The 12,348-nt window shown below is 35.4% G+C and overlaps 1 protein-coding gene across 5 annotated transcripts in view; it reads right to left on the bottom strand.

The window, feature by feature from the left end:
• Positions 1-519: 519 nt before the first annotated feature.
• Positions 520-12,348, bottom strand: part of LOC106874749 (BTB/POZ domain-containing protein 17) — a 92,444-nt gene continuing 80,615 nt past the window's right edge. For all 5 annotated transcript variants that reach the window (XM_014922590.2, XM_014922591.1, XM_014922589.2 and 2 more), the window contains one exon: positions 520-4,967. In XM_014922590.2, the coding sequence (XP_014778076.1) occupies positions 3,714-4,967 (1,254 nt within the window). In that variant the 3' untranslated portion in view covers positions 520-3,713. The remainder of the gene's footprint in view (positions 4,968-12,348) is intronic.

The raw sequence follows: 12,348 nt of genomic DNA on the forward strand, positions 1-12,348 counted from the left end.
TTTCGATAATTTTAATTGATTTTAATCGATTTAAATTTCCTTTCTATTTAAAAATTAGTTATGAAACATGTGTAGTCATTTTATTATCTTTATCTTATGATATTTACTTTGTTATATTTTATACTCATTCATTGTGCTATTAATTATTAATTTTTCTATATGTGATAGTGGATTTTCATCGATGAGTTCTTGAAACTTGGTTATTTTCCCTAAAACTATATATTTTATATATATTTTAATCTATAAAGCTCAATTTAATTTTAATTTTTTATAAATTGATTTTAATTGAGTTTTTACCTGTAATTTTGGATTTTGTCCCTAATACATATATATGACGGGCTTCTTTCAGTTTCCGTCTACCAAATCCACTCACAAGGCTTTGGTCGGCCCGAGGCTATAGTAGAAGACACTTGCCCAAGGTGCCATGCAGTGGGACTGAACCCAGAACCATGTGGTTGGTAAGCAAGCTACTAACCACACAGCCATAATATTAATAAAAAAAATAACAACAAAAAGAAATAAACAATATTAACAATAATTTATAGAAATGATAGTTTTTCGAAAAACAATTTCAATATTATTATTGTATTCTTCAATACACCAATACTTGTGTGTACGTATGTGTATGGACATAACTAAGTATTTGATCAATTAATTTATTTTTCTTTGGTTAATTTTGTTATTGCTTATTTTTGTAATATTTCTTACATTTTTTATTGCTTTCTCTTTTCCATCTTTCTTTCGAGAAGAGGAAGATGGTGGAGTGGAGCTGCACAAGGGGAAAAAAGAACGAAGCCTAGCCAGAAGTCGTTTGGGAGGGAGATTTTAAACATGATGATAGAGACGTATGGTTAATGTGCTGCTGGCTGTGTTGGTGATGGGGAAAACATGGCATGCTCATGACCCCTGTATCTCTTTGCAATGTTAGAGGCTGTCGCAATCATCTGAGAAAAGACCCCTTTATAGATGCAATATCTTAAAAAAAAAGACATCGAAGCTAGACAAAACAAAACTGCTCCCAGAAGCAACTGCAAGAATGGCAGGTGCGCATTTCAGCAATTTTGCAGTTTCTCAATGCTGCACACTTGTCTAGCTCTGAAATATATTATGTGTTTTTAACACTATTTATAAAGCAAATTTTTTTCCCCGCCAAACAACCACTGCAGCTTCTGACATTTCGACTGTATACACATCTTAAATATGTCCTGTAGATAAAGATTTTAATCTTTAGCTGCTTCTACAGCATAATTTGTGTGTGTATATTTATATATGCATGCACACAAACATATGTACTCATATATATATAAATACACACACACACACAAAATGTATATGTATATACATTTCTACACACATATTGTCTAAATGTTATGTATAAGCTATAAACAGATTGCTTGATTCAATTTCTTCCAAGATTGCAGCAGAACTATGTGCCGACTGATGAACAAGGAGGAGGAAAAACGGTTCTCAAGGAAGCCAAACAGCACTACTGGAGTTTACTGACAATATAGCTAGAAAATATGAAGATATTTGGCTGTTACCTCACTCATGGATATTTGGATCAGTGCACTTCAAAGTTTCAGCTGCTGAAGTTCAACATGCTACTCACAGGTCGATGTTCTGGAGCTACATCCAGGTAATATCATTAATACTGGTCCCAATATTCTCATGGAATATAGAAATGGAGTTAGGTGAACATGGGTGTTCATATTTGGTAGTCAATTCAAAAACTAAAATTGTTGACCAGGCAAGGAATATAGATATCAATGGTAACAAGTGTTTTTTTGGAATCAATGCTAAATACTGCAGGCATTGTTGCTTATGAATAAAACAAGAGCAACAAAAGAATACATCACTGACTTTGGAGGGCATGGAAGTCACAGCTAGTCTCATTCAATAACATAATGCTTTTACAATACTAGTATGAATATTAACATTTGGCATACTAGACTGAAGAGATCTGCAGTTTGGGCATCAATACTGAAAAAGGGAGCCACATCATATCCCTCAGACAACACCTAATGGATAGTAAAAGGGGAAAATGAATGTGTGTACAGAAAAACAAAACTGATAGCATCGTCAATAAGTGAAAACTCCTGGATAAGCATTTTAAGTGTACATCTATTCCATGTTAATCATGGGCAACTGGACTAATCTACTCAAACTCAGTGGTGGTGGTGAGGATACTTAACATGCAACAGAAAGTTATGCATGAGTACATATCCTGTAAATACCAACATTAAGATGAAGAGTTATCTCTCTTGTACGTGTGATACGAAATGCCTGATCAACGAAAAGAGATAAGGTTTCTTCTAACTAAACTTCAGGGAAAGAAGAAATGTGGAAGACATTGTCTATATCAGCAGCAGTTGCTCCCCAAAATTTCTGCAAAGTACCACTTTGCCATGAGACATGATGTTGTTGCCAAAACTTTAAAATGCTTATCTATATATATATAAAGAATTGTCCTAGGGGCATTAGCAAAGACGCACCAGAATCATAATGTATCCACATTTTTAAAAATAGGGAATATTACTGAAGTATTCCAATGAAAACAGAAATCCAATGCAAATACAACAGGCCTCATATTGTTCTATGAAGCAGAACAAATGCCATACAATAATGCCGAGGTCAACTGACCGGCAGGTGTGAATGCCTCAAAATAATGGAAAGATTTTTTTAAATTAAAAAAAAATCACTGGTGAATTTTGTATTTGAGGTACAAATTTTCATTTGTATCTATTAAGATACATGCATTGAAATTATGTAACAAAATATTTACATAAAAGCTTGGAATGCTGGGGTATTCCAACAACAAAAATGGACCTGCATCTTCCAAATCCAATCAGTACAGTGAAGACATGCATATATATTCCTTCAAGAAACTCAAATGCAAAATCAAAAGATTTTTTCTTTTCCTTTTGAGACTCCATAGAAGGACGATACGCACACCATCGCATGTACACGCAGGCACACATGAATAAAAAGCAAGTGCACAATTTGTTACCAAAGAGACACATGTACAGCCATTACATGAGTCTAAGCACATTTATGCATAAACAAATACCTACATAAAACGGCCATACACATATACATGTATGCACACATAAATGCATGCAGACATGTTCACATACCTCTCGTATTGTAATTAACCCAAACAAAGAAGCTAGGTGATTTTGTTAGCAACTAGCTTGAATTGTGTAAAAGAATTTAAAATTTCAAAAGAAAACATATATATATAAATATATTACATATACATACAAACATAATTATTTAAGTGTTTGTGTTTGGTCCCCTCATTTGCATAAAAGCATATCTTGAATTTAGAAAAAAACTGTATGCTATTTCATTCTTTTATCATTTCACACTCATGTGAATGTTCCTGGAAGTATTCATGTAAGTTTTTTTTGGTGGGGAGCAGGAGGGGAAGGGCACTTTTTTTAATTTGTTTTTAAGCTGATCAAAAATATTTAATAAAAACTGGGGTCAGAATATAAAGGTCTTTTTTTTTTTTTTTTTTTTTTGTTTTTGTTTTAAGGGAAGGGATTCATTTTTGCCCTTCTTTTTAATGAAATTATCAATTTAGGTAATTTTGCACTTTTTCCCTTTAAATAACATTGATTGTAGCGTATTCCTTTATATTCTGGATACCTTCCATTCAGACATATCTTCATATATATCTCACACACAAACATGTACTGTCTTTTTCTTGCTCATATAGGTACAGGTTTAATCAAAACTGCCATTGTCCGGGCAACCTCAGGGTTGATTATATCAATTGTATGGGACATGTGGTTGCCACGGGAACAAACAGTTGGTGTGGATTGTTCCACTTGGATGACTTCTTCATCATCATTATACACTATCAAGCTGGACATTACCCTTGCCTCGCCTTGGACAAGGGCAGACTCATGGCAAAAGATTTGTAATATCCATTGGTCAGCATTCTTCCGGTAAGTAATTTTCCAGTCACCTTCCTTGATTTCGGAAGGCACGGGGCCAACGTATGTTCGGACATCGACCTGAATGCCAAACCGGTGAGTATTGTGCATACGCACACTGTCCACCATCAGCTCCTTGTAGTCACGTGGTATGTAGAATGGTTCGTTGAATGACACCTTCAGTTCTTTTTGTGCTGGACACAGCGAACGAAATCGGTATGCTTTGCTGATTAGGTGGTGCATCAAAGTCCTATATTCGGGCATTTTCGAGATCTCGGAGTTCTCAATGTCATACAGTTGTGAAACCAGCATTTGCGGAAAACGAATGAAGGACATCAACTTCTGTACGTTCTCTCCGTAACTATTTGGCTTTAAGGTTTCTTGGTGTTCCAGCCAATGTGTGAGAGCAAGGTACAACGTGTATTCGTTGGTGACAACTAAGCTAGAACTCTGCAACAGGTCAGTAACAAAATCATTGTCCATGGTCAACCATTCTGGAGACTTTATGATATTATCTGCATTCCATGCAATCGTCTTGGCACACTGTTCAATAAGGTCTTCCAAATGTAGGGCCTTTGCCCAAGAATACCAATTCAGCGCATTCTGAACCTTAGGAGATTTCGTGTTCTCTACCATATATTTGGTACAAAGATGCTTCAGTGATGCAACATTGTATTTATCTGCAAGACAAAGAACACCAACTGCAGATTCCGGATTAATTTTGATTTCAGCAGTGTAGAGATAGCGAAGAAACCTATTGAAGACAGCCTGGCATTCGGCAGACTCATTCAGGTCAATGCTTGCCGTGCTTTTCTCTTTCCACCGACTTTCATAAAGCATTGTGCGAAATACATCACTGGACTTGGCCAAGACAAACTTATGACCAAAATAGACTTTGTTGCCAACATTCAGTTTTATGTCACTGAGTGATTCCTGGTTATAAAATCGAGACACGTTGGATATGAACGTACCTTCATCTTTCAGTATAAACTCTTGGCTACCAGGAGTCACGGGTCCTTCCATCATCTGGAATAAATGATAAAAATCATGTCAGTGTTTATAGAATAAAATAATAAATTATTTATATATACATATATATAAAGCTTAGTCTAAATATCTTGATCATTCATTTAATAAATATTAACTCAATTAGCAGAAAAACTCAAAAATAAAAATATAAATATAAATATACAAATGTATGAAAAATAAACATCTCTTTTTTATTATTATTATTATTATTATTATTATTATTCGGGGAGAACCTTGAGTGACTAGGTTCAAAAAGTTTATAAGGTCAGTTTTTAACCCTTAGCATTTAAACTTATATCCAGTTCAAACATTCTACCTGTTTTATGTTCAAACTGGCCTCTCACACCTAACCCACAATGTCATTCTAAAAAAAAAAATCACAACCTCAAAATCTTGAAGTTCTGAGATTAAGCATGATTAATTTAAAACAATGTGAATAAATAAACATTACATTTGACAGAGTAATCTGAATGCAGAAGGGAAAATAGAAACATGACATTGTGGTCTTGAACAACTTACTTCATCTCACCTCACCTTAAATAGGAAAAAAATAAAAGATACTTGTCTTGCTTCCTGAAAGAGTAAATCATTCAATACAGAACATTGTTTCCTCATCACTCACACAGACAGACATTGGTTTACATAAATACTGGTTAGGCATAGCACATATGGTTGGTAATCATATGAAAGATAACTTTATTCTCTTTCATATAAAATCAATGGCATAACCAAGAAGCTAGGAATTATAGTCAGATTTAGATTTAGATGCAAGTAAGCTTTAAAGATATTTAAATGATTTAGATTAGAACAAGTGTAAAGATATATTTTTTTCAACATGTAAATACTAAACAGTATATATAAAGGTTAAAATCCAGTTAAGAGCAGAAAAATTTGCTGGCAAAATTTTTCTGCTCTTAAAAGGATTCTATCCTTTATATATTCTGTTCAGTATTTATGTTTTGAAAAAATATATCTTTCTACTTGTTCTAGAATACATTTCAACGCTTCAAAAACAAACTTATGTTTGTTTACATATGACGTGATTTAGATTAGGTTTTATTGTGTGAGCATGCATGTGTATGCATATGAACTTGGTTGTGTATGTATGTATGTTCTTGTGTACTTTGAGACTGGAAGAAGGTAAATGGAAAAAGGGTGTATCTAAGAACACTCCAACAAGAGCTCAAATGCACAAATACCATTGGACAAGCATGAAAAGAACAGCAGCAGATCAATCACAGAGACTTGGAACCTTATGCATCTCAGAATATGCAAGGACCTAAATGTATGGGTGTATATATACACACACGTGCATACACTCATATATATATATATATATTAAATTCAAATTACAATAAACGTAAACAAACAAACGAAGTTCGCTTTTAGAAGCGTTGAGATGTCTTAGAAATTTGAAGAAGTGGTTTTAAATTCTCAATCGCAGGATAATGCTAATAATATAGCCTGAACAGGATAAACTACCTCTATTTTGCAGAAAAAAGTGTATATATATATATATGAGTGTATGCATGTGTACCTGAGTCCAGTGATACTAAATACAGTTATTAAAATAGAGTATGATTCTGTATACATATATTTATTCACAATTAAAGTGTATCAGTAATCTAGATATATATGTTTATAATGAAGAAAAACACGAGAGGAATGAGTTCAGCCAAAATATTATTATTATAATGCTTGAAAGGAGGGGAGAGAGTCATAGTAATAGTTATTTCCTTTTTTTCCACTTGAAAAAAAAAAACAAAATAAAAATTAATTTGCTTTGAAGAAAAAAGCTTAATATTAAACTTCAAAATATATGAGAGAGAGAGAAAAATAAGCAGACAAAATATTCAACAAAAAAACAAAATAAACATACAAATTTTAAAGACGTGTGTATATTGAGTGGACCTCACCTTAAAGTACTAATGAGTTCACTTCACCTGTAGAAACAGAAAGCATACTATTGAATTGGTAACTAGATGAATTCTGAAATATTAGTACCAGATTTGACTTCGTTTCAGAGGTTACTGATAGCATGCCTACGATCTCATGCAATTTCACAAACAATCATGGTCATTGTAATTAACCGTTGGTGAGAATTCAGCATGCAGGCTTTCATCTTAAATGTGATTTAAGCGATATTAAGTTTTGGAATAATAAAAAAATATAAAGGCAAACACTGTATGGGTGTGTCTATAAGAAATATATATATATATATATATATTACTTGTTTCAGTCATTAGACTGTGGTCATGCTAGGGCATCTCCTTGAGGAATTTTAATTGAACTAATTGACTCCAATATTCATTTTCTTTTTAAGCAGGGGTACTTATTGCTGAACTACAAAGTTATGGGGCTATAATCACACCAACACTGGTTATCAAGGGGTGCAGTGGGGTGACAAACACACACACATACAATGGGCTTTTTTCAGTCAGCTACCATCAACCAAATCCACTCACAAAGTTTTGATCAGCCTGAGCCTAGAGTAAAAGACACTTACTTACCCAAGGTGCCACACAGTAGGAGTGAACCTGGAACCCTGTGGTTGGGAAGCAAACTTCTTACCACACACCTATGCCTCTGCCTATGTTTATATACATGAGCACAGGTGTGGGTGTACGGTAAGAAGTTTGCTTTGGCTTCAGAAAGGACACCCAGCTGTAGAAACCACGCCAAATCAGATTGGAACCTAGTGCAGCTCCCCAGTCAAACCATCCAACCCATGCCAGCATGGAAAGCAGATGCTATGATTTTATATATACATATAATTAATAATGAGAGAATAGAAAGGTAATTAATAAATTATTATTTATTAATTAAAAAATTGACAAACATTCCTTACAACTGTTTCAATTCAGGCTGTCAGAAAATTAATTAAATTAAAAAGTATTTGAAAGTGGAATCTCTTCAGAGGAAGATAAAGGTACACAAAGTAGGTGTTCAGTTTCCTCATGTTGAGTAAATGGCTGCAAATCGTTAACTTTCAAATAATTTTTAATTTATTTAATTTTCTGAGAGCTGCACCAGGCTCCAACTTGATCTGGCAATGTTTCTACAGCTGGATGCCCTTCCTAATGCCAACCACTCAGAGTGTAGTGGGTGCTTTTTTCATGCCACCGGAACAGAAGCCAGTCAGGCGGGCCTGGCATTGAGCACATTTGGATAGGGTTTTTTACGTGCCACCAGCACACACACACATAGTTTTTGAGACCCGTGAGATTGACATGGTTATCATTGCACCTGCCTGAACATGTGCAAGAATGGAATTCCAGAGGGACAATGTAGTGAGGAGAAAGGGCTAATGTGCCTATTTGTTAAAAAAATGTAGAGAAAAGAAACAGCACGTCTGTGGATCAAAGTTTGGAGTGTATTGAAGAAGATTTGGTTACTCTATCTAGCAGGCTGTGTGACCTGGTAGAGGCTTCTTCACTGTAGAAGTAAAATTTTATAGGTTATTAGCCTATATTAATTGCTTTCATTGCTTGCTACATTAGAAATATGTTTTTAAATATACCTGTACCGGTTAAATAATGTGACAACAGATGGTACATATGATAGCCTAATTTCCAACTGACTCATACATTTCGTGTTTTTCATTATCGCAGTGTTGATGTACTAAATACCAGTCAAGCACTGAAATCGATTTAACAAACTATTAACTCCACCAAGAGAGTGTAGTTTTGTGCCAGTGTTGTTAATCAATATATTACAGTTATCTTTGCAATATGTTCTCTCAGCAAAGCAAATTGTAATTGTTGAAATGAAAAAAAACCTCTACATTATTGCACAGGAATGATAATTGTAATTGTATTTAGATGCACAATCATGTTTTTGAAGTACCAAGTCAGTGGTTCAAATTCCTGTAATGACACTTGTAAATACTTAACTCCCATTAGTTCAATACACCATGTTCAAAAATTGTATGACACCTTGGGCAAGTGTCTTCTACTATAGTCTCAGGTCGACCAAAGCCTTGTGAGTGGATTTGGTAGATCGAAACTGAAAGATGCCTGCTGTGTGTGTGTGTGTCTTTGTTGTCCTCCTACCACTGCTTGACAACCAGTGCTGATGTGTTTGGATTCCTGTAACATAGCAGTTCAGCAAAAGATGCTCGATAGAATAAGTACTGGGGTCAATACATTCAACTAAGAATTCTTCAAGGTAGTGCCGCAGCATGGCCATAGTCTAATGAGTGAAATATATATGTGTGTGTGTGTGTGTGTGTGTGTGTCTGTCCCTCACCACCACCTGGCAATCAGTGTTGGTGTATTTACATCTCCGTAACTTAGCGGTTTGGCAAAAGAGAATGACAGAATAAATATCAGGCTTAACAAGAAATTAAATACTGGGGTTGATTTGCTTGACAAAAATATTCCTCAAGGCAGTGCCCCAGCATGGCCACAGATTAATGACTGAAACAAGTAAAAAATAAAAGATAAATGTTAAGTGCAACAGACTAACAGTCTACTAGAAATAATAACTCAAATCTCCCTCAAATCACACGAAACCATTTTAGAAAATGACACACCAAATGTGACTCCAAGTTCCCTTCATATCAAAAAAAGCTGGGATGGCCATGGATGGATTGCCTTTGATTATGTCTGTTCAATTAAGCCTGACCTGGGTCCAAACAACATTAATGACAGACACCACAAAACTATGAACCAATGAGAGAAATAGTAGTTAAATCCCTCTCCCAAATCACATCCTTTCATTTATGAATGAAAGAACACATTGAAAATACATAAACAGGATGGTCATCCTTGGAACGCTTTTGACTATAGATTTAATACTGGCTAAAATTCAACAACCATGTATCCAGATCTAAGCACCCAATAGGAGTCTTAACAAAAGCAATAACATCTACTAATCAATACACTATTTTTAAACCCCTGCCACGATTTTCCTGTACGAACCTGTATACTATGTCAGTGTTATTGGAGAAACATTGAACATCTCATTAAAAATGAAGACAAGGCATTTATTTGTTGCAGTGGAAACAAAAACTGAAAATAGAATTTAACCAAATGATAGAGAAATATATGTATAAATACAAAAAATAGCAACATAACCAACAGAACAAATACAAGCAACAAAGCTAAATTAATGTAGCATAGAAAAGCAACTCAAAAGAAATGCATTTGCATATTATATCTAATTTGTTCTACTTTGTTGTCACAATAGCAATGCCTCAGGAACACAGATGTGCACCTGCCAATGCAGGAGAGACTGGCGAGAAACTGTTGAATATGTGTCAATGATAATAATAATAAGAGCACTCAGAGAGCGCAAACCTCCGCCAAGGCAACACCAACATCCTCTCAACGGTTAGCCGGAGATGAGTTTTAAAATGAGAATTTCTGAAATATACTTGACTGCTCTCACAAACGAGAATACTAAAAACCCAGCCCCTTTCATAAGTTAAGTAAAAAAAACAAGAAAAATAATCCAGAATCCTTGTCCAGTACCGGATCGATCCCAAAATCTTGTCCACAGACAAACAAACAAACATGACTGGAAACAATACCTCCACCTTCGCTAAGGCGAAGGTAATAATTTTTGGAAGAACTTTGTGGGAGGTTGTAGAGTTAATCAATTAAATTGAACCCAAGTACTTAACTGGCACAATATTTATTGAACCCAGAAAGAAAGAAATTTTGGCAGAAAGGGATCAGTCAAAAATGAAACAATTAGTTATATAACGCCAATACTTCACTGTAAAATACTTTATCTTAACTACAGAAGGATGAGAAGCTAAGTTGACTTTAACAGAATTTGAACTCAGAATGTAAAGGGCTGTAACTAAATACTATGAAGCATTTTGTCCAATGCTCTAATGAATCTTGCAATCTAACATCAATGATAATTCTTTCGAATTTTTGGCACAGAGCCAACAATTTTGAGAAGGAGGGGTTGATTATATCAACCCCAGTGCTCAACTGGTGCTTGTTTTATCAACTCTGGAGGGGTGAAAAGCAAAGTTGACAATACTGCTAAACAGTTTGTTCAGTGCAGTAATGATCCTACCAGCCTTACCACCAATAATATAAGGGGAGGGGGTGCTGAAAAGTTCCTGGCTTTGGGTAAAAGATAAAATACAAGAGGATCAGTCAAAACGGTAGAGGAGCAGGGTTCGAAACCGGACGTGGTTCCTCCTGATGATGTCTTCAGCTAACTGAACCCGAATCCACCAAGGGAAGGTATGTCGGAAGAAAGTAATTCAACAACGCAGGTTGATGAACCATAAGACGTGTGGCCAGAACCGCCTGGAAAATAACCATAGCGAGGGACATTCCACAGTTGAATTAGAACAGTCACAAACAGTGAAAGAAGACATGCACCCAACACCAGAGCTGAAGACACCTCCGAAAGGGGGTGGCCCCGCCACGTCAAAACGGTAGAGGAGTAGGGGCCGAAACCGGACGTGTTCCCTCCTGATGATGTCTTGAGCTAACTGGATCCTATAAAGGAGCTGTTGTGGTAGCAGACCACGAAACATGGTTGAAATTCCTTCCTGATTTTATTTAACATTTTCTCCTCTCAGATTCACACACTTATTGCAGTGGTCCTTCAGTTTTCCTAAGCCATGTGAAAGAATTTGAAAGGTTGGGCCTACAACCAGGCCTTTCGTGATACTCTTAAAGACAGGAACTTTCCAGCACTCTCTCATATTAACAATTTCTAAGATAGCAACAGAAATTTGGCAAGAGGATAAATAGATTATAGTGGACCTATAAATGTGGGGCACAAACTATTATGCTGGTAGAATTGTAAGTAGGAAGAAATGCTTTGTGATATTTCTTCCAGCTTTTTAGATTTTGTGTTCAAATCCTGCCAAGGTCAATTTTGCCTCTCATCCTTCCAGGAATGATAAAAAAAAAAAGTACCAGTCAAGTGTTGATGGCATAGACGAAAATCCTCCCTTCAAAACTGCTGCCTAAATAAGAAACCAATATTTAGGAAGCAGAGAGTTATATGAAGAAAATTGGGTTGTCATTTCTAGCATTGCAAAACTTATCTAATACATCCTTTCCTTATTTAAAAGGGTAGATGTATTTTGAGGGAGATTTGACTGCTGTTTCTTGAAGGTCGGACAACCAAATAGCAAGGCAAATATCAGTAAAGGAGAATATTTAATGATTGAATGAAATTTTATCGATCCCTCAGGCAGTTTAACACTATTTTTTTTAACACAGGCACACTATACATACATTAGATAGAAAACAAAACTGCCCCCTTTTCAAACGTTATTTGAAACGAAAACAGGCCTGCCCGCAATGTAAACAGGGGTCTTGGGCAGTCGATATTATGTATCTCTCGGTAATAATGAAAGTGAAACAGGAAAAAACTAAAAGCAGAAAGCTGTGTTATT

This window comes from Octopus bimaculoides, chromosome 18 (genome assembly GCF_001194135.2).
Source record: "Octopus bimaculoides isolate UCB-OBI-ISO-001 chromosome 18, ASM119413v2, whole genome shotgun sequence".
Taxonomy (NCBI): Eukaryota; Metazoa; Mollusca; class Cephalopoda; order Octopoda; family Octopodidae; genus Octopus; species Octopus bimaculoides.